At 42.1% G+C, this 27481-nt stretch overlaps 1 protein-coding gene across 1 annotated transcript; it reads right to left on the minus strand.

Annotated features, from left to right (window-relative positions):
* Positions 1–1336: 1336 nt before the first annotated feature.
* trib1 (tribbles pseudokinase 1) lies at positions 1337–7751 on the minus strand. The gene is made up of 3 exons (XM_061253381.1): positions 7009–7751; positions 5737–6029; positions 1337–3030 (listed from the first exon to the last, which is right to left on the minus strand). The coding sequence occupies exons 1-3, from the start codon at positions 7303–7305 to the stop codon at positions 2568–2570; spliced, it is 1053 nt and encodes a 350-aa protein (XP_061109365.1). The 5' UTR covers positions 7306–7751; the 3' UTR covers positions 1337–2567.
* Between the last annotated feature and the right edge of the window lie 19730 nt (positions 7752–27481).

The raw sequence follows: 27481 nt of genomic DNA on the forward strand, positions 1-27481 counted from the left end.
CTGGTGCTAAGTTTGCTTATATTTGGATGGAAGCCAAAATCGCTGAATCACAGTCAGGTGACAGTCACTATGTTCGACATACAGTCCGAAATGAGGCCAGGTAGGTTTTTATCCTATAAGAAACACTCCTAAAAAGGAGGCTAAGAAGTCATTAAAAAGACTATGAAAACACTTAGTGACTACAAATGATAGTAAAATCAAGTTAGGTCAATACGGACATACAGTATCTAAAAGTGTTCCTTATCTTTATGAAATGTGAGTAAGTTATCAGCTCAAACAGAAAACCTTTTTGGTTTTTCCCCCTAATTTGTTTCCTCTTCCTCCTTTTAGACATGAGAAAGAGGACCGAAACTTGAACACCTATAATGCAATGACGCTCTGCACTGGGAGGACACACTTTAATGAAAAAATATAACTAACAAAAAAATAAATGAAGCATTTATGTAAGCAGTTCTATCACTGAGCATAGGCTACATTGAAGTCTGTTTTAATTTCACTGTTGCACCTCAGAGGAGCACAGCAACGTTATGAATGCAGCTATGATGGCGTGGAACTTGGCGAAAACACTCAAACACTCAAACACTCAGAGGTGGGCGGAAAGCGGGGACGGGGGGCAGCTGACAGATGTTGTTAACCCCACCAAAAATCCTGAGCTACACCCTGCGACAGCGGGGCCCCCGCTGGAGGTCTTCCCAGCGTTAAACGCTCGTCCCGCGTCCTTGGGGTGACCCCGGCTGACACCGCAGCGCGAACGCAATCTTTTGGCGGGAGGGGCGCAGCTGCGTCCGCGAGGCTCGTTATCGCGCGTCACCCAAGGCTAATTCCGAAGCGTTGGGCAATCGTTGCTATGGCGTGCAATGCTTACTTGGCAGATTCCCAGACGCTTTTAGCTCCGGTGTTGATACCTAACCCCCGCCGTAATGGGGCGCTTACACAAGAGCTGCGGAATCATAGCAGGTGGGCGGAGATGCCTGGCTCCGATACTATAGGTTCGATTGTGCCTAACCCCGGCAGACGCACGTAAGTGGATTCAGACGCGCCCCCCACCCACACGTATACAGACACACCAAACACTGATATGAGAAACATTCTATTGTCACAAAGCGATCGGAGTTAAGAAAAAGCAGCACGCAGGCCTGTATGAATGCTTTGAATGTCTTGGCGGTGGGAATTGTTGTTTGTCTCCACTTTACATTCCATTCAGGCAACTGATGTTATTTACTGACTGTAAGTGTGTGTTTACATGTGTGTGTGAGAAAGAGAGAGAGAGGGAGGGAGGGAGAGACAGACAGAGAGAGGTGACAAGGGGGAAGGGGTTCTAATAATCACTAAAAAATTATACTAAAAGTTATTTTTATTCAATTTGTCCACGAACATACTGTACATCTTTACACTTTGTTTACCTTTGCTTGCTTTATGATGGGTCCCTTCTCACAGAGGCTTCATCACAAACACAACTCTTTACACAACTAAAGGTGCCCTGACAACGGCATGCACACCTCTGTCACAGCTGCCAATGTGGCACAGGCAGTGTGTGCAACCGCAAGCCTCTCTGTGAGTGATGACCTGACAAGAGCCGTGTTTACAGACAGATTACCGATGCTCCGGGCAATACCAACACTGTCTGCTAAACAGGTGGACTGAAAAAAGATCTTTGTATCCTTTACACCACAGTATGGTTGGCTTTCACAGCGTAGTATGTGTGTGGTGAAACATTGATGAACTACAAAAGAAATCCTCACAGAACAACCTGCATTTTCTACTAAAGTTTTAGCTTATTTTAGCCTTCTGGAGTATTGGGTCAGACACGGCCTGACCAGGTTTGTGAACAACAGTGATAAAGGCACAATATTGCTCATTGTAATGTACACACAGACTGGGGGAAATGTTTTTATAGAGAAGTTGCCAGTGTTGATACTGACAACCTTCTCTCCCTCTCTGAATACTCCGGTTCTCTGCCTGACCTCTGCTTCCGCAGTCTGAACGGGTTCTTGCAAAGCTACACAGCTTGAAGTATCAAAAGTCAGAAGCCATGGCAACAGAAGACACTGCTGCTTAGCAAAACTGTCTACTTTCTGACAACTTTGACAGCGGTTCACCCAACTTTGGCCCTGGTGCAGGACATCTTCTGGCGCATAACGCTTATTCTTTCTCGCTGGCATTTTGTCTTGACGTCAGAAGGGGTGCCGTGGAGCCGCTGGTGACTCACACGCTGTTCATGGTCCCACGTAAGCAGGTTTTTCCTCCCGGTCCTGTATGTCATGTGCCTCTGATTATTCACATTGGACTTTGTCGCCACTGTGACTGTCTCTGTTTGTTGCCCTTTGCTTGTGTTGAAACATTCGCAACAGGGTCCCTCAACACAAGCTGGGAACAGTACATTTGTATACTTGCACTAAATGAGACCAATACACATAACACGAATGTACTTCTCAGAACACGGTTGCGCATTAAGTTCCTTACAGTACCTAAGACCAAGACGATACAGTACTCTGACAACACGGTCAAGACATTGTGCCTAACGTAAACTTGAACGTGGCTGTTTTCGGCCCACGAGACCGAGCCTGTCAACAGAAGGGGGACTCGTCCTCTTCCAGGCTGAATGCGGGCACAGTCTGATCTGCGGAGCCCGCTTCCTGCTCCGCGCTTCCTGTTTCCTGCGTGGTGTGGAACCAGGGGTGGATGAGGATCTCCTCGGCTGTGAGCCTCTCGGCCGGCTCCTTCCTCAGCAGGCTGCGGAGCAGGCACCGGGCTGGGGGGGAGAGGCTGTCGGGCAGGCAGTACTGGCCCTTGCGGATCTTCGAGAAGAGGGCACTGGGGTCCGAGTCGTGGAACGGGTAACGGCCCACCAGCAGGGTGTAGAGCATTATGCCCAGGCTCCAAACATCTGCCTGCTTCCCAGAGTAGGAGCCCGAGCTGTTGAGTATCTCAGGGCTCACGTAGGCTGGGCAGCCATGTTTGTCTGTCATGGAGTCATCGTTCCCTTCTAGCACGTGGGAGTCCTCCAAACTCTCCAACTTTAAATGAGTCCTACGAAAAAGATAGAGACTTTTTAGGATTATCATTACCACAAGCACTCGTAAGTCATAGCCAAGAGTAATAGGCTGTCTCATATACAGTATAATATTGTGGAGCCACTACTATGTGATGATAGCATCATCATCAATTTTGCAATAGTCTGCAAACGGCGTGTGCTAATGTGAATACTGCAGAGCGAATTATACACAAACAGTGACAGGGCTTACACCTTACAGTTTATTTAATATGAAAAAAAATCTGTATTGTATGGCTGGGCCAATAAGTATAGATCACTTTAATTAAGGCTGCAAAAGGATACACACTTAATCCATGCCACTCCAACCACAAACTGTGGACCTACATTAATACAGTTAATATAACTGCACATGTGTACAATGAGAAATAAAGAATCAAAAATATTCCATCCTATAGATTTCCAATAAATATACTGTATGATAATCTATTGGAGATTATAACGGTGTCGTTCCCTAGAATGTGTTACAGACGGGCCATTTCTTTAAAATCATTGGAGGGTGGTCTCCGAGATTGGTTCGGAACACGTAAGTTTGTGACTAACTACTATGCTTGGGAATCGTGTGCTGCAATGATTTACAAATATTTTCCATTCTTTAATAGAGCATGCAAGCAAGTATTATGTTTTCACTGATAGAATGTATTTAAAGAGATACGTCAAACACATGACGTGCACACACAAGTGAATTTACACTACTGTAATCCGGACAAGCAAATGACATACCAGAGAACAGACGCATTACGTAATCAGGGCTTTGACTAATCAGATGGTCGCAAATGTTTCCACAACAATGGCAAAAGCACGCATACAGCGCGCAGGGACTATCATATAACACCATTTCCAGTAATACGCCAACTTCCTAATTAGGAGAATCACCAGAAATATCTAAAATGGCAGTGCACCAGACGAGTGCAGCGAACAGCCTACTTGCTTATATATCCCGACCGGCTCGCAAAACGCCTTGTAAGGTGTTGCGCTGCCCATCATCTGATACGGCGACTGAGAGAACTGCTGTAGATTTCAAAACATCCTTGAGCACTCTGATAGGGGTGGAAAGCATGAGTCACTCGGTGTGGAGTGGCTCCTCCCAGCTCTGCCTTCTACACCTGGGCCCTCTGCACACCACGCATGCTCACGCGTAATTGGCCGGCGCCACATTAGTGACGCATGACGCTATCAGCCTTTGCAGTGCACATTTTAATATCTGCACTATGGCCTGCGATATAGAGTTTCAGAAAACTGCCTGAGCCTGTTATAGTACTCTGTCAGAGCTTCGGAGGGACCTTAAAGTTCAAGTCTCGCCATACAGTCACACACTACACATAACATCACATTATACTATTAAATGGTACTTCTTTTATAAAATACTGTAAAAATACTGTTAGAGTGAAATTATTTATACCAAATTTAGGAGAGTGAAACAATATCTAAGCTTGTTTCAAAAAGACCCAGCTATATTTTAGCCCTGAGCAAGGTGGAAAAAGAAATCTGCTGAGAGATGATTGTTCTTTAGTGATGTATTGATTAACAACCCAGATTCAGAAAATAATGTGCTAATGCACTATTTATTCTTACTTAGCTAAACTGACTGCATTTGAATACAATCCCATGTGAGCAAAATATAAAGAATTGTTGCTCTTTAAATACATTTCATTTCAAGTGTCAAAATGCCCAGGTTTAAAAGAAGAGGTCAGCAGAAGACGTAATCTGTTTTCTTGGTCAATCCGGCAATAGATGGTTTCAGGGTCGACATCTCTGCAGTCTAAGTGTCTAAAGTAACTCATAGCGTTCTGCGGGCAAGAGATACAACGTCTCTGGTTTATGATCTTGGACTGGGAGCATTCCCCTGCGGAAGAATGAGTCATACTGCTGCTGCTGCTATATTATTGTCAGACAAAGGCAACTCTCAGTTCTCACACCGCTGCTGTCCAAAGCCTCCATCTGCACCAAGTACACCCTGTACTGCCTCTTTTCTGAAGGTCAGGCTTCAAATCAATTCCATTTCAATCCAACGGCCGTGAAATTAATGAATATGAGAGGCGCACAGGCAAGCGCTCTGAACTCCTTTTTACGATGACTGTGTGCCTTGTGCAGGGCATACACGGAAGCGAAATGCAATCAGGTCTGTTCTGCACTGATATTATTATTTTTATTATTATTATTATTATTACACATACATTAGATACAGCTAGATGCAGCTTTTGAATATCACATACAAGTGCATAGTGATTTGCTCATAGTGCATTATGCAGTATTAATCTAACATCCATCTGGCAAAGTGGGTCCCTTGCATTTCCATGGAGAGTCTGTCACTTTCAACTGCTAAATACTTGCTATGCTAAATCACATTTATTCACCCAAGATTGAACTGAAGCTATCCAGGTAGCTAAGCACTGGGGAGTGTGACAGCAGCAGCTACTCGAGGATGTGTGAAACCACTCCAGCCCTCATTTTCAGGTCAGCCATTTTAGCACGCTACTTCTCATCGCTGCCCTGGGACTGCCGTTTACTGTGCTGAGCGGCAAGCAAATGCAGAGCCCTGACTCCAGTGTCATGTGACCTGTTACCAGCCAAGTTTCCATTCCACTCTGTTGTCATGTGCACAACTAGCTCCCTGAACCCACTCGTCCATTCAGTTTGGTCCCCAACATTCATGTCACAGACTGTGGGGCTATCCGCCTTACCTCTTCTCATCACCAAAGACAAACTTTCTGAGTTTGAGGTCCCCTAGGACGATGCCCATTCGGTGGCAGTGGGCCACAGATAGCACCACTTGATAGAAGAGCCGGGATGCCTGCTCCTCTCCCAGCCTCTTACAGCTCTTGACAAATGTGTGCAGGTCACCGTAGTCCTTCTCCAAGAACACATACGCCTTCTGGTCCCCCAGGATGATGTCTCTGATTTGGGAGATGTTGCTGTGCACTGAGAGAACGCCGTGTGGTCGGATCTTCTCCTGGTAAGTGGCCATTGTGAACACCTGAGGAGTCGATGGCAGAGCTGAGTCAGCTGATATGCAGTTACTCAGATTTGTTTAGGGTGGCAAGATGGGATGATTTGTGAATGAGTCAGAACAGACTGCACATAAAACAACAATCAAAACCGGTGATCAGTCATCTGTTATAATGTATTTTACAGGGGGAAACTGAATCAAAGGTCTGCAACCATTTAATAAAAAACACATAAACATCCAGTGCCAAAAACCGATGAACTGCGAGATAAGCAATAAAATGCACTTTACTTTAATATGAACTATAATTTTAAAATGGGTCGTACTCTTGTGTGCCCTTGCTGAAAAACGATAATAATGGTTTATAACTGAAACTGCTGCGAGGCGGGTACCAGAAATGGCACACCAGAAAGAGTTTGAACTCACATTATATTTTAGGAGGAAATACATAGACGCCCGAAAGGCAATAGGAGAGAATTAAATTCCCTTTATGCGGGTTGTCTGGGTTGAATTTACATATCTTATTTCTGTTCCATTGGCACTCACCCTGACCCGGTCGTATTCAAATTGCGCAAGCCAAGTACAGATACGGATGTAGATTCATGCGTGGAGGGGCATGCATTTTAAGCGGTGCATTCATGCGAATATACAAATAAAATAAAAAACATATGCTTGAAAACGAACTTTGGTAAAACCGCTACCGTATTCATAGCTACAGTGCGTTCTTCATTCAAATAAATTCCACCGTAGACTATCATAGTATGTCCAAATTTGCGCGCCCTCTATCGTGGTAGATTTGCAACAATTATATTCTGCTACATTAAAGCTATATTTAAAAAAGTAATCAGCGAGTACACTGCGTCAATACGTTTTTTTCGTGCAATTTACGCCCGTGTATCACAGAAATTCGAGGAGCCTATTTCAACATTCAATCGTGATTTTACACCCAATATATTTACTCTCTATATGTGGCTTGTAATAACATCGTGTTGAAAGGACCGTTTCTTACCTTACACACATACTCCTCTCCGGTGTAGATGTTTAGTGCGCTGTGTACTCCGCCCCTCTCAGCGACAGGGAGCAGCAGGTATTGGCAGATCCGGGACGGACCTTGATGGGTAGGAGAGCCGCAGAACGGAGTCGCGTATACGGGGGATCCCGGGGAAGTACTGAAACCGGCATCACTCGCAGGCTCGCTCAGTCTCGCGCATTTGGACACCGGCTCTTCGGAGTCAAGCCTCTTGTATCTGCATCTCCCAGTACGAATGCGTGGAACAGGAATGGTCCATTGCACGTTCATACTCATATGGACCAGATTATGAGCAAAATACTGTACCAAGGATTTTCAAGGAAAATATATATTGTGCTATGTTCCTTGGGGAAAAGAACGGGAGCAAACAATTGTCTGTAGTGAAGAACTGGGAAATCCAGTCATGGAAAAAAATCCGGATTTTTTCCTGCAGAAATTATTATCTTTCAGGCATATAGATGTGTATGTAAATAATATACACATATATATCTGCACCAAGGTTTCACAGCATTAACTGCACAAGTCCGAAATGTAGAAGACTATATTTCTTCTTTGTCCAAGTTTATCTTTCAAACATCGCCGCAGGATTTGCACAAAAGTCCATTGCAGACTTGCTCTTACTGCAAGTAAAGTCGTCTGCGTATAGCTACTACTATATGTGAATTTTCCGGAGCCCGAGTGTGACCTCAAGTGAGTAGCTGTCTAGTAAAATTATTATGCTGTTTCCAAAGCCTTCTTGAAGAACAGCGCAGCTGGAACTCCGCCCGGTACAGCCTCTGCTATGACACACTACACGAAGCCAGTCCCATCAGTTATGCAATCTGCACACACCTCCCGAAGTAGCGTTAGCTTAACAGGGAGATGGGACAGCCTGACTCTGGTCAACCGTAATGTGACGTACACTATACACCTTTAAAAATATCAAATTAGCATGGTAAATTATAGGTCGATGACAATTGAAAGTCCTGTATTGGCTTTAGGATATACGAAGACGTACGATTCAATGACCCAACTAAACATTCCATTGTTGCATATAAATCATGTGAATCTGCCTGACCAATGGCCCTGGGCAAAATATTATAGGCATTTAAATGTGTCTTAAAATAACTGCTAACAAATTGTTATTAATATATTAGCTTATGAAGTAGGCTAATGAAACGATCCCAAATCTATGGCAGTATTTGACAATGAATGGACAAAGCTAGGCGCGCTGATTAAATTAACTGTAGGTTTAGATTTATTTTTTAAAGAATGGGCTATTCCCTTCACAGAAAAGAAAGGAAAAGGGGTGAAAATCTTGTGAAAATATTTTTACATTTATACATTTAATGTTAAATTGCATTACTTTGTTCACATGTGGATTGACTACATTAGGCTAATTGAGTGGGATGGAAATAGCCTATTGGTTAATAATATCTCCACTAAAAACAGACAATATTTTTTTCCGATGATACATAACAGCTTCATTGACTCCAGTACACACAAAATGGATCGGCTACACTTAAAATCGATAGCATTCGGTTTGAACAATGATGCACAAAAGATCCGGAGAAATAACAGGTTATTTTTAGAAGTCGCTCTGATCCTATCGGTTGACTCAAAAGAGTATGCGCTCCTTATCAATCGAAACAACAGGGAAGGAACAGGTTTTCCTTTCTTTGAAACGTTTCAGGTTGAACTACTCACTTCCCTTTGTGTTTGGTCACAGATAGGGATCAGGAAGAGCGTTTGCATATGTTTTTATTACTGCACTGCAAATAAGCTTGGCTCGATAAGAAGCTCATTGCAGCTTCTTTAGGACGCATCCAGTGTCGGTGAGCAGAAACATAAGAGCTTGATTTCCCTTTTACAGCGACCTGTTCAATCTACTTTGATTAGGGACCAAATGGCAAATTATTCACAACTTTTACTATGGAGCATATATCATTCAAACCGCTTCTATAATCTGTCAATTTACTGCCTCCCATGTTGTAAAACTATAGTGTGGCTGACCATGACGGTACAGTCTCACCAAAACTATTAATACTGAACAGTTTGGACAGGTCATTGTAATAGGTCTTCGAAATGGATGGTCTAACAACATACGCAGCCCCAAGTCAATTGCACAATAATGGATGACTGTAAGCGAGTTACAACTATAATGTTCCACATTCCTATGATGGTTGCATACTGATAGCATAGCAGTAGGAATAGCACTGAAATGGCATTGGATTAAAAATATAAAAAAATAAAAAAACAGCCGAGAAGGAAATGTCTGCAAGGAAGTATTTGAAATAATGAAATGATAATTCATGCTGTTATGCATTAATATATTCAACAGTTAATTTAGGACAAAGCATAGATTCAATACAGTCTTTGAAACCATTTTTAAACAAAGAACGATTTGGTTTTGCCTTAATTTCCAATAGAAATGTCAAGTTTGTGTATAATGTACACTGTAGCAAAAATCAGCAACTAAAAATATACTAAAGGACGGAAGCATTATTGTTATAAATGTGTAGTAATTACGATTCAGTCTATTTTTGTCGTTTTATTGAAATTACCTACACTCAGAAGATACGTACTGTAGTAAACATGTATTTCAGTGATGCAATGGAAAGCACATGTAGTTTTTCCTTGTGAGTGAATTTCCGAAGTGTCTGGAAACTGGTCCACAGCTCATCAGTAAAACTGCTACTCTGGCATGTCAGCATTCTTACGATTACTGGCAGGAACTAAGCAATGACAGTGTACACAGCCCCAAAGTAGACGTCACTCTACCTCCGTCACCAGGAATTTCGTGAGGGGAGAAGTACATTAGAGCAGTGTCGCTTGTGCAATAACATTCTACTGACCTATTGGAGGAGCAGGTAATTCACCATGCCTGAGCCAAGTGCGAATGTGGCATTGTCATGAGGATAGGCCGTCTGTTATCTGTTTGGCGAGAAGAGGACGAGATGACGACAGGCGTAATCACAGGGTGCGAAATTCCTCTTATACTGGTCTCACTCACGTATGGTACACTCACATGCTCACACACACACCTTTTTAATGTTGGTTCGAGGTGAACTTTTCTTCTTTAATCAAGCGCAGTGTTTCCAGAGTGTCAACAGCGGAGGTTCATGCGCCAGGCTCTGATTGGTTAGGTTTATGTTACTGAAATCCCCCGAGATAAAGAAAGTGGCGGGGTGTTACCATATCTGGACTTCAGCGAGGTATTTTCAAACCCCTTCTGATCCAGAGTGAGTCAATTCCTTTTCAGCTCTCAAAGCAAAAGCTTAAGCATTTCAGAAAAAAAGGTCATTAAATTCAGGGATAATCCACCCAGCACAAGTATTTAATTGACTCCATATATACCAAAGTCCTAAGAAACCCTTGGTGGTTCGATCCCAGGTGTAGGCACAATAAGATCCGCACAGCCATTGGGACCTTGAGCAAGGCCCTTAACCCAGCATTGCTCCAGGGGAGGGTTGTCTCCTGCTTAGTCTAATCAACTGTATGTCGCTCTGGATAATTGCTTCTGCCAAACGCCATTAATGTGATGTAATGATAATCTCATAAATAAAGTATGTAAAAGTTATGTACATGTGACATAACTGCTTCGCTAGCCAAAATATGTGAGGGAGCTGACTGGCACGCCTTCTTATAGCACGACGTCTTACTGATCAATGAAAGGGATAAAAGCATTCTTCAGGATTTTGACATACCTGGTATGGTATGCATTCTTTGTGACACAACCAAACTTAGTAACACTAATATGCCATTACTCTCAGCTGAGTTCCTGAGTTCAGATGAATGTTTGGTCCACATTCAACCTTTAGGAATGCTTCTTCCACAACATGCCATTGGTGGGGTTTGGGGTTTCATCCACATTTGGGGGACTCTCAATCACTGACAGTGTCATTTAAGACAAATGAGTTGGTTATTTTGTTTGAGAATAGAAGCCTATGAGGTAAATGAATAATAAAAAATGAAAAATCTGCACTAAATGATTCCAGAACCCAAGGGCTGCAGGTGTCTCAAGGTTTAGATTCCACCTTTATTGCAATCCTGGGATGAACAGAAAGTCAAAGTAATATATATCACTAGGGTCGTTGGAAATGTAAAAGGACCAAGCTGTAAACCTAGCAGATGTTGACCACCTCCCAAAAATGGGAGCTGCCCCACCCCTGCATAGCTGCTCAAAGAAAATTTCATTTTGACATATTTGAAAAAATACACAGGGACGGGACTCTTCCACAGATTCTCGATTTCTGCACTGAGAGATCTTCATTTTCAATCTCTTTGTAATAGAGAATATAAATCATGTCACATCCTCCGATGTTTATTTGTATTTTGAAATCTCTGTAGAACTTGATTGCAGGCTGTGGCTGGTGCTCTGTTGCGTGGGTGGGTGGAATTAATAGAAATGATTGAATGGTAATATTTACAAGCGCGATTGGTCACGTCCACAACCCCGGGGTGTTTGCATAATGGGGCCCTGTCATTGCTCCGCAGATGTGAGACACATCGCACCTAAATCAGGAACACCACTCAGCGTGGGATGAATTATGATGCTCGAATTTGACAGTTAGGAGGAGACGGATCTATTTGCATCGCCGAAGAGTTGTTTATGTTCAGTTCTTACAGGGATGATTACACAATATGGGGACCAACTTCCTTGTTTGATATTCAACAACCGTAAAGAAAGGACTAATAGAAACTAAACTTAAATTACACTGATAGAAATCCACAAATTCAATGTACAGTAATATGCAGTAATGCCAAAGATAAGGGCAGTCGAAGCCTCAGTTTGCTAGGGGATAAGAAAATGTCTACTGGCTCACGGAGTAGGAGCAATGCATGTTAATAAGTGCTTCTTTTACCTGGCACCAAAACCTAAACTAAAGCTGACAGAACAAAGTCATATATGGAAAGACATTCTCTCCAATTTCATGAATAAATATTTTCCTCAGTTGGAAAGTTACTGCTAACGGCTGCGGCCAGAAAAAGGGAGAGACAGACTCCTGCTGCTTTTTTTTTTGACATGCGGTTTGTAAGAAAAGGCATTATAGCATGCACTGGCTTCTGCAATACTCGTGATAAAAGAAGTCAACACAAAAGACCACCATGCTAGTTTGACAGGTTAGGGTTTCCAGGCCAAGCCTATTGGCGTATCCTCCTGTGTTCCAAAATAGAATTTTTTTCCATCTCTTTGTTGAAAAATTGACATAAAATTGCTCGCATGGTTGTTGAAAAACAGTATAAAAAGAAATGGTTCGCACACAGAAATTCACTTTGCAAAATATACTATATTCTTATTTATTAGAGGTTATTGAAAGCAGCAGAGGAACAGTGGACATTTGTTCAAGCACCGATAAGGAGATCAAATAGTACAGGGTAAGAGAATGAGGCAGAGGACATGCAGCCAATCTTGTTCTGAAAGGCCTTTAGTCTTCTGCATTAAGGACTGAGGTCCACTGTACAGAGGTCTCCCTGACTCTTAATGACCCTTGAGAAGTCATGTTACTATAACGGGCCTGTTGTTACTGTTTCATCAGTGTTTCTTTGTCCGCTCATACACATAATCTAGCCATGACTCAGCTCTTGGAAACTCCTCACAGCAATGCTTTGCCAAGCTGTCGGGGCAAAGCAAGGTGCATTTTACTTCTGGCTCTGGACCGGTAGATGGTCTTACTGCTTTCAACCCACCGCATAGCGGTGACTGGTGTGACCGAGGGCCCGGGGCGTTTTTCGGTCAAGCAGGGACTTTTGAAACACGAGGACGCATGTGGTAGAGCCCCGTGATACAGGATCCGTCCACCGCACCATGGAAGGAAGAGGGCGAGGAGGTGCGGAGTTCACGGCGCTCCGGGAGAGATGGCGCCTCGACGAGGCGAATCTCTCCCCCCGACGTAACCCGCCATCCTGACCAACCAACACAAGCCGGCCTCCGCTGGGATGTCTGCAGAACGCAGAACCGCTTGCCATCAAAAATCCAATCTGTTCCATAACAGCTTTGAAGCTTCAAATTGACAATCAGGTTTGTCCCCTGCTGGCCGACCCAGTGTCCTCTGGCTCTGTGGATACTCAAAACAACTGCTACGCGATATGCAGTTAAGCGTCTTGGCACATTTGACTTCTTTTTATGATTATATGTTTTTGCAAAATGATCTCTGCCCTGTGAAATATAGAGTGGATGGAGCAATCTGTCTCTCATACCATAAAATCATATCAGAGTGACAGCAAAAAGAGGCAACGGGAAGTGTGTTATATCACTGAACACAAACAACCATTGCTGATAAAAAGCTTTAATCGGCATAGGAAAAAAAATCTACTGTCCGTATAAACTGTGGCTTTGTGACTTTTCTGAGTTACAGTGTGGTTCAGAAACCACCTCGCTACTCTGTAACATAAAGCTCTGTTGACATTGGAGTTTGAGTTGGACCTGTCCAGGACTGTTTTGCATGATGATCTTGAGAAAGTGGACCCCTGGAAATGGGGTGAGATTCAACATCCCTCCATGGTAGGAGAGAACTGCTTCAGCAGTCAGCTGTGAAACTCATTCTCTCTGACACAGTATTTTCAAGATAATTCATCATTTTCTATTACACTTCACAAGCAAAGGGGTTCGAGAACACACAAAGAAATCTGAAAAAAAAAAAAAAACTTCTCTTCAAAGGGTTAAATGGGAATATGAATGGCATAGGCACAGGAGCCGGTTTTGTTTGTAGATGGGTAAACTTGTGGCAATGTTGCCATAACGTTTCATGCACATACATCTGGAGAGGGCAGCTTGACCCTACATGGAATGCCCTATCTATCCCCACAGTTTGTTGACAAGTACAGTACTTAAAGGTACAATAGGTAATTCTGGAATTCTAACGGTCAAGAGAGGACAAACAAGCAACAAACACCCTCAAAACACAACACTGTTTATCCCTCCCCCTTCTCTGTGAACGTGCTAACGTGCTGTCACACCATTGGCTGTAGCAGTTAGAACAATGTACAATGTTTTGCTGCAGAGTGTCGGTCCGTCAACTGTATATTTTGAAACACGAATTCAAACACGACTATAAACACAAGCAGAGGGTGAGTTAACATGTCAGTGAGCCTTTTTCAATGATAGGAAGGGATTGGTCTTGTAACAATGTTTTAACACAAACACCTTTGTAAAAAATTGTGCCTTGAATTTGCCTTGAACTGCATCCACTGCTACTACTAATTTAAAATATGTCTAAGGAACATTTGTTTATTATTGGCAGTTCAATTGGGTATTTGTAGAGAAGCACTGCAATTAGTGTGAAAATGGCAGTTAGCTTTCATGGCATTGTGCATCAAGCACATAAAATATATTACAACACTGAGATGACGCAATCCTGACTTGACATACAATGCAAGGGCCGTTTGAATGCTGAAGGTTATTAATCACTGGAGTCACGCCCGCATTGAAAAAACATGACAAAGTGCAAAGGCCAAATAATTCCGACCGGATTTTATGATGTGATCAGTGCTCGGCATTGTCATTCTTTATAGAAACTTAATAAAGTAAACAGACCGTAAACTGAAGGAACACACAATAGAAATGTGCAAATGCCCCTATCCCGAGGCTATAAGAATGCCAGTGTGGCAAATAATTTAATATAGGAATCAAGCCATAGAATGGAGAAAAAATATCTGAATGAAAAAATGCCTATTTCAACCTGAGACATTCAATAAAAAGGAAACAGCAATGGCTGTTGACTCACAGTGTGTGGTCTAGCACATAAATCAGTGAGCCTGCAGGAGGAACATTTTATTACAAGTGCAATCTGCGTGGGGGTGGTTTAACAGAACCTTGTTATACTTGTCAGACAAAAGCTAAAATGGTGAAATGACTCACATGACTAAAGAGAGCTAGGATTTTTTCCGGACTGGTTTTCTCATTATAACTGAAAACACAAAACTAGATATTGAATGCTTTTCTCTATGTACCCACAGCTAGCCAAAGTGCTTCCTTTAATTTATTTTTTCAAGAAAAGTGCTTGACTTGTGGTGCGGGTTTTGAAAGCAAACTTATGAACCAAATGACTTTGTCTGATATTCCATTTAATGTTTTGTGAAGCAATCAACACAGGTTTCATCAAACGGAGTTCCACGTGGAAGGATCTGGAGAGAAATGTTCTCATCTGCCGACATTTATCTACCATTCATCACGAATAATCAAGCTGGAATGCTTTTATTTATTTGTGAAAAGGTTCACGATTTATTGCAAACCTCAATTCAACATTAACTCTATAGTATGCGCAATATAGAGTAACTTTTCATTTAGACACTGATCAAATGGAGATCAGGATGAAACTGGCTCACCTGGTGAGGGGACTTCCTGTCAAACCAATCAGTTCAGTTCAACAAAGTAGTCATGACAGGAAAAAAATACAAGTTGACATGTTAGCCCTGCAAGCCTGAGAGTGCCTTAGTTTTGGGCTCAACAAGACCAAATTAGACCATCAAACCTAATCTATTGTAGGATCAAACTAAATCAACAAAACTACATGAAATGTAGACACCGAGACTCAAGATGCATCGCTAGATCAGACTAGATGGAGCAGAATGTAGGTATTGAAGAGAGAAAGAAAAAAGCCCAGCACCATCCTATGAAGGTGTATCCATCACGTGGACTCTGAGAAAGCAGGGGAGCTTTGTGCTGCAATCAAACAATCAGCAAACACTGGTCTCCTTGCTGCAGCCAGTTTTTGTGTACTTGGACTTCTCTGAAATCGACATCTCCCAGATCTCTAATAGCAGAGTGTCTGGCACTCGGATGTCTGTAACAACCAGCATAATTACATCGCCAGCTTCCGACACCATCTGCCACGGTGGCGTTGGCTTTCCATAACTGCGCTTTTATCTGACCATGTTTGTTCCGCTGGAGCAGTGAGGTCTATCTGGTGTCGAAACGGGAACCTGCCCCCTGAGGGGTTCTGCTGGTTCCACCGAGTGTTGTTTTTGTTCAATTGTATTGGAATCATCAATCCAACCACATCTTTAGACTACTGTATCTGCCAACTGTGCAGACCTCTACAGTACTATTGGTTTGCTACTCAGTACAATCCTTTTGACTGCAATTTATTTAAAATGAAACTCAAAAGAAAACCAAACTGTATGTGTACTGTATGTAATCTCTAAAGGAAGTGAAATGGTCATTTGATTATGATATTACATTTTTGGTTATAGTATTTCTGTTTCTGTTTCCATATGCCATATCTTCTCAGTGAAGTTAATTTCATGTAACACATTGTATTATTTGCACCACCACTGCCAAGGACAGGCCAAGGTTAATTTTCCCACACTGACAGCTGCAACAACAGTAATCAGTGTCAGATGAATGGCTTTGTTGTAAGCGGGTTGGCTGTATGTTTTTCCTTTATATGACCACTGTCGTGTCCTTCGTACTTTTTGAATTATCAAGATAATAGATATGGATAAATCACTGATGACTCACATTGGCGATTAACCATGATTTCATACTTTATTGGTAGTTTAAGATGGCAAGACATACTGCATTAATTGAATCTAAAATTAAATGTAGGCTGGTGGACAAAAAGGGAAATGATCACTGTTCAAATAGTGAAGGCTTCTGGTAGTTCCTTCTGGGTGCACTGGTACCCTTACAAGGCAAGGTCATTGCACTCAGAAATGGCACTGAGAAAATACCTTCACCACGTTAAAGTCTTCATAACAAGCATTTGCCCAAATATTTAGGGAGGATGACACTGACACTAAAAATGAATAGACTGAATTTCTCATGGAAAAGTAGTGTCATATTCCTCCAACATACACAATATTGCCAAAAGTATTCACTCAGCTATCCAAATCATTGAATTTAGGTGTTCCAATCACTTCCATGGCCACAGGTATATAAAATCAAGCACCTAGGCATGCAGACTACTTCTACAAACATTTGTGAAAGAATGGGTCGCTCTCAGGAGCTCAGTGAATTCCACTGTGGTACTGTGATAGGATGCCACCCGTGCAATAAGTCCAGTCGTGAAATTTCCTCACAACTAAATATTCCACAATCAACTGTCAGTGGTACTATAACAAAGTGGAAGCAATTGGGAAGGACAGCAACTCAGCCACAAAGTGGTAGCCCACGTAAAATCACAGAGCGGGGTCAGCGGATGCTGAGGCGCATAGTGCGCAGAGGTCGCCAACTTTCTGCAGAGTCAATAGCTACAGACCTCCAAACTTCATGTGATCTTCAGATTAGCTCAAGAACAGTGCGTAGAGAGCTTCATGGAATGGGTTTCCATGGCCGAGCAGCTGCATCCAAGCCTTACATCACCAAGCGCAATGCAAAGCATTGGATGCAGTGGTGTAAAGCATGCCGCCACTGGACTCTAGAGCAGTGGAGACGTGTTCTCTGGAGTGACAAATCACGCTTCTCCGTCTGGCAATCTGATGGACGAGTCTGGGTTTGGCGGTTGCCAGGAGAACGGTACTTGTCTGACTGCATTGTGCAAAGTGTAAAGTTTGGTGGAGGGGGGATTATGGTGTGGGGTTGTTTTTCGGGAGTTGGGCTTGGCCCCTTAGTTCCAGTGAAAGGAACTCTTAATGCTTCAGCATACCAAGACATTTTGGACAATTTCATGCTCCCAACTTTGTGGGAACAGTTTGGAGATGGCCCCTTCCTGTTCCAACATGACTGCGCACCAGTGCACAAAGCAAGGGCCATAAAGACATGGATGAGCAAGTTTGGTGTGGAAGAACTTGACTGGCCTGCACAGAGTCCTGACCTCAACCGATAGAACACCTTTGGGATGAATTAGAGCGGAGACTGCGAGACAGGCCTTCTCGTCCAACATCAGTGTCTGACCTCACAAATGCACTTCTGGAAGAATGGTCAAAAATTCCCATAAACACGCTCAACAACCTATTCAGTGACTTTATATTGGTATTTCCATTTTTTACCAGAACATTCCAGGACTGTGGAGTGAGGACACCCAGGAGATTTTGACTATGTAGGAAATACCAGAGTGCATATTATTGGGAATGCTACAGACCTGAGCTGGCCAGCCCATGCAAATATTTTTAAAGATCTTTGTTGTTACTTGCTGAGCTCTGGAACTGAAACGGCCACCATTTCTTTATAAATAGCCACATAGCACTTATCCAGAAAATACATGTCCCTTAAGTCACACAAAGCCAGAGACCGATTCACACTTCCATTTTTTATGGTTAACAGAGGCAATGGAAGACAACCCAGTAGGTTTTTATAGTGTCTACAACGGCAATACAATCTCATAATTAATGTGATTGCGTTTTTTTTGTTCGCCTACTCCTTCCACAGATTTGGAGATATCAACACCAAACCAACTGGAAAATGTCCAGCGTGTTCCTGAATGGGGTGCTTCTTTATAGCTTTTCGATATTCCAAATGATTTCTGAGATATTTAAGGTTTTCCAGGGAAGAAAGGCTCATAGGAAAGAATGGAGGAATATTTAGTTTCTGCAGTGGTGACAGTTGGAATTTAAAAAAATTGGCAAGTTTTTAAACTGCCAATTACTCCCTACATTTTTAGACTATATACATATATTATACATCAAAATATTCATACACGCCCAGTGACCACTTTATTAGCACACCTGTACACCTGCTTGTAAATGGAAATATTTAAACACCATAGCATTAGCAGTAGTAGCAATAGTCCACTGATTTTCCCCAATCACACTCCGCATTTTCTCAATGCACATCTCTAGTTTCACTTTAACCTCTGACATATTATATACGTTTAAATAAACACTGCAGTCACAACGCATGTGGAGTGCAGTAAACGTATATGACAGGCCTGAGCAACTGCTCTGCAACGGCAACAAAGAAGGACATAAAGAACACCAGTACTCTCCCAAGCACAGTGGAAGCAAAATCGGCACATAGGGCACAACGCACACTCCTTCTCAGAAGTCTCCTTCTCAGAAGTCCGTCTGTTTGCTCTTGGTAAATGGGTCAGTTGCACAACCACTCAACTGATGCTGTTCTGACTGTTCCCACACAAACTGCTGTACATATTGGTACAAAGGCAAGCAAGACACATTTACTAAATCTATCCAGGCTATTTCATTTGCATTTCACTACAAGGCTTTAACATTGCTACTCATTGACTACAGTACCGTAGTTGTACAAATAAGAATGGAGTATTCATGATAAGCCCCACAACTGCAACACCTTGTTGCCATACTAACTGCTGCAATATGATCTTATCTCAGGGTCAAATTTGAGACATTTCAGAATCGTACTGAGCGGTGGAAACTACAACAAACAGACTGGCTATTCCCCCCCATAATGCAACACAAACGTATTGATTCAAATTGGGGTAAATGTTGTAACTTTGTTCCTCTGAATGTTGTCTGTCACCAAACAGATGCAAGCCTACGGCTACTTTTTGATGAGAGGGAACCAGTATTTCAATAGCCCCTGAAGTACAGGTAATGCCTCAGTTCATGGAATCCTCTTAATCAACAGACAGAACTTTGACCTTCGGTGTAATGCTTGACTCATAGGTTACAGAAGGCCAGTCACCTGTTTTGACAAAAAGGAAAGGTGGCAGCTTTGGTTAGGTGATGATTCAATCAGTTTATCAGTTTTGTTAGTTTATTCATAACTGATTAGAACTGCACTTCCAACTTTGAGTCCAACTTGATGTTTTGCTGAAACATTCAATGCCTGCTGAGATCAAGGGTAAGCTCGTTGGATATATCAAGCTGTTTATGTCTGATATTCTTAAACTAACCACTTTTCTTAGGATTTATTTTCATTTTAATTTGACCAATATAAAAATAATCTTTGTATATGGTCTGTTTTTGTATTATTTTGTATTATTTGACAAAATATACAGTACATTGTGTTCTGTACAGTTCCAGTTTAGTGTGCAGCTACAGCTAAAAAAATGACAGGTTTTTATTGTACAATTTATCCAAAATCTGGGTGTATCTCAATTTGAGTAGTACAGTAAGCAATCATAAGGTCATGTATTATGAATATTCAAATGCCAGCACATTGTGTTCTATGAACGGCTGGCAGCAAAAGCAGGAACATACCATATAATCAATGTGCTCAGTTAATTCGAATGAAATGAAAGGATTTGCCATAGCAACAGTCTTTTCTCCTCGGCAAGCAGTCAACTCTTACCACTCTTACGTTAGTGTGTCACAGTGGCTGCATGACACCAGTGTCAGCTAGCCAGTACAGAGGTTAGAACACTGTGCTTATTCCTGACAGAGGGAAAACATCCCAGCCACATTCAAAATGAGAATCTGCCCCTATTTAAAGATGCCGCAAGCAACGAGGGCTTTTATGACTAATTAACAGCCTAAACAATTCTGTTCAAATAACCACTACAGCGGTACTTCTTCTGCAACAGTAACAAACTACAATACTGCACACATTGATAGGCAGGGATATAAATGATGAATTGCATAGTTACAGTGCAGTCCGTAAGTATTTGGACAGTAGTACAATGTCTGTTCAGACTGTTATTTCCCAGCCTGATAATGGTTTATTTTTACTGTCATTGACAGAACTCTGGTCCTTATGCTGACAAACACCAATGACAGACTCTGAAGGAAATCAAAATCAAGACTAGATACAGAAATCTTTCTTATACCAGCACTAAGAAAGCGATTGAATACACCTGACTAATCAGAAACAGCTGAGAAGCCAACTGTCCAATTACCTTTTGTCCGAAAAAATGGGGGGACTATGTATGATAGTTCCTATATGGATCACATTTTGGATGTAAATACCCTCAAGTCATGGTTGGCACTTTCAGCTTAAATTCAAATCCAACATGCTGGTGTACAGAGCCAAAGGAACAGAAATTGTACCACTGTCTAAATACTTACAGACAGCAATATATAAGTAGAACAAATATGATGCAAAAAATCTGCCATATGCTATGGTTCTTACTTTTTCTTTACAAGTCTGCAACATTTTGAAAGCCTTAACCCAATATTTACATATTGTCAGGTAATTCACTATAAATTATGACACCCACAATAATAAGTGAGAAGGAAACTGACCCTGAAAGATAATGATATACGCATAATCGCAAGTGCACACACACCAGAAAAACTGCACTTTTACATTGAGTTCATATGGCATCGTAAATAATCATGAAAGCATATGAGAATATAAGTGCAAGATGTGTGGTCATAATCATTTTCTCTTACAAAACCACAATGGATTTTCCCAATTAAGATCATGTTCACATAAAGTCTCCCTCTTATCATAACACAAAGCTCAGCTGTAATTAATGGGTCTTTCGACACAGGCTGCTCATGGACTGTACTTTTACGAGCTTTGAAAGTAAAATATATGTGCTCTGGCGTGTTTCGCAAGACACAGCGGGGTGCTTTAGAGAGGCCGTGGCACCTCGTAATTGAATCCGCTGTGCTCTTCATGCTTTTCTGCTTGCACCCTGCAACTGTGAGCATGCACTCCCACATTCGCAAGATTTCTTCACAATACTGCTGGAACCCATGTTGAGAATTCAGCTCTGCCTCCACCACACACACACACGCGCATGCACACACACACATGCACATATGCACGCACACACACACGCACACACACACACATGCACACGCATGCACATATGCACACACGCACACACATGAGTGCACACACACACAAATGCATGCGCACACACACACGCACACATGCACACACACGTGCACCCACCCATGCACGCGCACACACTGACACGCACATACACACACACACACACATAAACGCTCACACACCACACACTTGCATACACAAACACACCCCCTAGCCGAACGCTGAGAAAAGTCTGAAGAAACTAGTCTGACCATTACTAAACCCTCCCTTGTGTTTCGGATCACAGGAAAAGTTGTGTGTGACAGCTGCTGATTTCGCACCAGCCACCAGTCTAGGGTTTCAGCGGCAGGCTCTCGCCTTTCAATTCCGGTTTGTGTTCCGGCAGTTTCCCAGGGGAACAGAGCCACCTACCTGCTGACCATGTGAGAAGCGGCGGGGGGGAGAGCTTCCCCCTGCGCAAAGTGCACCAGCACGCCTCTTCAGTCAGCTATCACCGCTTCATCTGAATCTCTGTAACCAGGCAGATACTGTTCATCCGCCTCTCTGTGCTCTCACTGCGAATGCGGCATTACATGCTGAACGAAGGAACAGAATGTTCAGACACAGGGGACGTCAAACTAAAAGAAAAGCTTTTACCAAGTCTTCACTGGCTGCACTTCAGCATTTTCTCCATGGTGCTCAATTAAACCTTAATGACTTTCCATTTTATCCCACTCACAATATGTGCCCATGTTGTCACATCTTTCCATATTTTCACTCGAGCAGTATTTGAAGTGTACATTAATAGTGTGCAGTAATGTATTACCTAACAATGGCAGAACTACTCCATAGGTTTCACAAGGCACAGTAGGCCTAAATACATACCTTCAAAGATATCCACCAAAGGACAAGGTGCTTCAGTTAATGTGCAGGATATACAGTCACTGAGCACTTTATTAGGTAGACCTATACACCAGCTTGTTAATGCCAATATTGAATCAGCTGTTTGAGTTTGACCATGGAATGATTGTTGGTGCCAGACAGGGTGGTTTCAGCATCTCAGAAACGGCTGATCTCCAGGAATTTTCACACACAACTCTCCAGAGTTTGTAGAAAATGGCACAAAATACAAAAAACATAAAGTGAGCAGCAGTTCTGCGGGCAGAAACACATTGTTAATGAGAGAGGTCAGAGGAGAATGGCTAGACTGGTCTAAGCAGACAGGAAGGTGACAGTAATGCAAATAACCATGCATTACAATATGCAGAAGAGCATCTCTGAAATAAACAACACATCAAACCTCTAAGTGGGCAGGCTACAGCAGCAGAAGACTTAAGTCTAAAAACATAGGTCTAACAAATACCTAATAAAGTGCTCACTGAGTGTATTCATAATTGTTCAAGATTAATCTAATCCACAAAAGGAGGACTGGTCAGGAATCTGTTCTTGTAACTTGCAGCTGTTGCCCTCGTGCTTCCGTGATGTGCTACAGTATATAAGAAAATTGAGAGCCGAGTCCCCACTGAGTGGTGTGCTTTCTGACCCAAAGTGAGTCTTGAGTTGTGATGGGCAACTCGCAATTGGCCTTGCCTCTAACCAAGGAGGAAAGGTTTCCATTAGTAGAGTAGCTTCCACCACATTGCTTATCAGTGGTCGGTCTGGTGCCTGCAGTAGCCTGCATGTCTAATGCAGTAGCTACAGCAGGCTAGCTGCCAGATTGCAGCATGGAAATAGCTGCAGATGACTTTTTGCACAATGGACCTTCACAATCAACGTAATGAGTTTAACCCTCCTATTATGCAAAGATTTTATGACCGGTTTAACATTTGAGGTCAAATTGAGCCTAACAGTTTAAATAAACACAGAAATATTGTAATAGAAATGTTTTGACATGTAGTGTGTTGCTTCTTATTGTCTCCCAAATTACTAGCATTTATCCAAAAATATGAAAAATCTGTGAGGACCATCTCATTTTAGAGCCTAAGGAATAGTAAATGAAAGTTTGGCACCTGTATGGGAAAGTGCCATCAGATTCATGTAATGTAAATGGTTGTATATTTACAGTTACAGAGGGTCAAAATAACACTGCACAACACATTTGCATGCCAAGCTGGTACAGGACTTTGCATAGCATTATGTTTATTGCATTTTTACTATTTAATCTTCCCAAACATATTAGGAGGGTTAAGTGACTGAACAAGCATATGATTATGACTGGTCAACACAAAAAGGGAAAATGTAAAAAAAAAAAAGTAATCTGCGTAAGGCTTGCATGCAGCACTGATGTTTGAATTCTGAGCAACAATGTAAAGACAATGGGTGTTTCCTTCTTATTTTGGAAACCATTTGACCTTTCACTGATACAACTTTGAGCTATAAAAAAAAGCTTTACGACAAAGGGAGAGCTTATTGCTACTAGAGAACGTTAATTAGTTTGTCTCTAGTGTGCTGTTAGACCAAAGATTTCACTGACAGGTTGATTTAGATAAGAGCTTGCACAACACTCTCTGCCACAACCTGCTTTCACTGAAGGAATGTCGTAACCATTCGCAAAACATCTACTGAAGAGCGGAAATTGGAAACTGCCAAATAAGAACAGAGGGGAGGTTAGAGCAAGACCAAACCTGTGCGTTCAGGTCCTGCATTAGCCCCTGTCGGGGTAAGGAAATACTAATTACTTCCTCCATAATTATTTTGGCAGGCCTATAACCTATAATTTAACTGCAATGACAGTTGTTTGAGCTCTCGTGGTGTCCTGACATTTCAAAGTAAGGAAACACACAAAAATCGTTCCTCGTAGCAACATGTACAGACAAACTCTTGTACAGACAGCTGAAACATTCTAATTAGCAACCCCATTACGAAAGATTACCTGCACAACCTGTTGGGGGCTTGTGCAATTCTGATGACAAATGGAGAGAATTTGACACATTTGTTGTCGCACTCAGTGCCGAAGCTCAACGACAGCATATGACCAGAGGTGCAGTGGTAAGACCTTGAGCTGTCTAATGATGAATAAGACTGTCTAAAGGGCTGAGCCAGAGATCAGAGAAACTAAGGCCTGACATTTTGTCCTCAGCTATGACTCACACATAAATGCAAGCAATGTTAGCTTTTGTCCTCTACCAAGTTTGTCAGGTTTAGCAATCCACAACAACTAACTTACTAAACAGTGTGAACAAAAAAGTATGAAAGACGAATGTTGATTGCCTCCAGGTCCAAATCCCTGTGGATTGCAACTGGGCCCAGTTTGCCAAAAACAACAAAAGGGACATTTAACCAGCTCAGTTCCACTGCAGATGAAGACATCAAGATTGCTTTGGCAAGAGGCACGAAGAGGAAAAGAGCTTCTTGAATGTATTTAACACGTATGACCTTGATTAAAATTGTGCACACATCAAACACATCTGCCATAAAAACAAACTTCATTATCAGTTTTCGCTCGGTGTAAGTGAACCGTATGTTAATTAAAAGACCGTCTTGCGGTCTCCACACACAAATGCCGCTGTGAGAACTTGAAATGAAACCATGTCAGTCGCTTCTGTCAAAGCAGCAAAGGGCGCGCAGACGATCCCCGCGGCTCTGCTGCTAAGCTCTTCCTCAGAGGCTCGCGCTCTTAATAATGACTCACTCTTGACTCACGCGCCAGCCAAGCTGCACAATGTGTAGCGCTAGCTGGCAAGAAAGCGATACATTCATATTCAACACGTTGTAAAATACAGCAGCAAATGAAAGCTCAGGTTTAGTTGGCGGTCAACTTACACGCAACCGTGAGTGTAAAAAAAAACAGATGGTTGGGCGACGTGGGAACCTTTACTCGTACTGTTGCTGTTATGAATACAAACTCCAGTGACAAGTTAGACAACCGTGGTAAAACTCAAACGAGATTCTGCAGGAGCAGATGCTCTGCTTGCCAAGATACGTTAGTGCCCCTTGCCTTAAATGACAGCTAGATGTTTTATAACGGCACCCTGCATTGGGGTGTTTAGCCATTATTGTGGTTACTCCAACTACTCATTCCTCAAAGCCAGCTTCTTTACATAAAAAAATGTGGGCCAAAACTTTTTCAGTTTATAGAACCATGCATGAAACGTTGCCCAATCTCAGTGAGTGCTAGATTTTTGTATTTAAGCGCTCTCTGCTGACAGCAAGGATGAAGTGCCACTGCATATCAAGAGTGGCAGGGTATCCTAGTATTGTACAGTATGCTGTTGGCAATGTCCTTGACATGTATTATGAATGAGTACATTATTGTATTTACTAACTGTGGTTGTTCTTTTGGTCTAATTCAATGTATTATAAATGCACATTTACAGTATATACACATATGTATTCTTCATAAATATAAAGCATTCTTCAATGATGATGGTCAAATTGTACCCTTGAAATGAAGTGATCCCTGTGTGGTGTTTCAGATCATATCAAAAGGCTTTACATTTCTGTGTGGAAATGGTAGATTTAATACTGATAATGAACCAAGAAATAATTAATCTGTTAATTAATTGATCACCATCGGTTGGGAAGGTGTTTTAACAGGACTGAATTACATGCAATTGCAATGGTAAATGTCAAACAAGATTGATCGAATTCAGATCAATTTTAAATACTTCACATTCTGTGAATTGATCTATGTCAATGAGGTGAGTGTGACTTGGGCGGGTTTTTGCAGCTAGTGACAGTGCAAATTAAGTAGAGTCAGCAGTAAATGGTGGGGTCAATCAACTCCCCTCAGAATGTCTTCGCGAACTCTGCTGGTATATTTTGTTCTGAATGTCTTGTTTCGCACTTTCTTGCAAAACACGATTTTAATTCCTTTTAGAACACTTCACAGTAGATGTGTTGAATAGAAAAACTGTGAGGCACATTTGTAAGTGATGAGCTGTCATGCAAACAGTAGATCTATTGCTGTGTACCTTAATTCACAAATAATGAATTATGCATTTCCAGCGATTATGGCGACCGCAATGTCTCAAAGCATTTCAAACTGAGCAGCTTATCCGATGCTGATATGTGGTCCGTTCAAATTCCATTTTTGTTTTAAATGTAATCAGAAATTTGCTAAATATGAACATTTCTGACAGGATTTGTCAGCTACACTGTAACACACCCAAAGCTGTAGCGTCATCCACATCATGATTATTAAGCACGGCACTGTGCAATCTCAAGGCAATAAAGGATCAAAGCAGATCTGATTATCCACTAGTTCGTTGCTGCCTACAGTCTTCCAAGCCCACCGCTTCATTGGGGACTGTGGAGAAAGAGAAAACGGTTCAGCCTGCAGGTAAATCACAGCTGAAGAATCTGACTCACTCGCGCACATCCTCAGTGCGAACGTGGATGAGTCATCATCCCTGGGTTTTTCAGAATATGCATCAGGCTGGCGCGCTAGCTACATCAACCCCCCAGCCCCGTTAAAACCAGCCCCCCTATTCATTCTTACTTCCTGCGCAGTTGACCTACTGTCTGAATCGGTCATCTCTACCCATCAATCGCTGCGCAGGATAATGAAACCTCAACACTCAAAGTAATATGATCATCTGAAAAGGAAAACGAAGAAGATGGTAATGAATGGGCTGAAATTGAAACACAACATGGAGGCCTGGTGCATTCAAATCTAATGCACTGGAGGGAGGGAATTTGTCAAATTTCCTAGATAAACCTCACCTAAATTATGCAGTCCATGTCTCACCATCTACAACCCTAATGTAGATGCTGGCTTCCTGTTCTGTGGTCTGGCAGTAAAAATGAAATGTGTAAAGAACAACAAACTGATTTCCAGGATCTTAAATTGTGTGAAAGGATATAATTGCCAGAAGAGCCCGGATGTACTCCATAACCATGCCTCACAAATACCTCCCCCCCCGCCCCCATATTATTATAGAAATAATTTACTGACCTGATATTTGACAATGA

Source organism: Conger conger, chromosome 9 (genome assembly GCF_963514075.1).
Source record: "Conger conger chromosome 9, fConCon1.1, whole genome shotgun sequence".
Lineage (NCBI taxonomy): Eukaryota > Metazoa > Chordata > Actinopteri > Anguilliformes > Congridae > Conger > Conger conger.

Coding starts and splice junctions, on each gene's coding strand:
- trib1 (XM_061253381.1), bottom strand. CDS start 7,305: ATGAGTATGAACGTGCAATGGACCATTCCTGTTCCACGCATTCGTACT. Junction 6,030..7,008: donor GAGAGGAGTATGTGTGTAAG/GTAAGAAACGGT, acceptor TCGACTCCTCAG/GTGTTCACAATGGCCACTTA. Junction 3,031..5,736: donor GTCTTTGGTGATGAGAAGAG/GTAAGGCGGATA, acceptor TCTTTTTCGTAG/GACTCATTTAAAGTTGGAGA.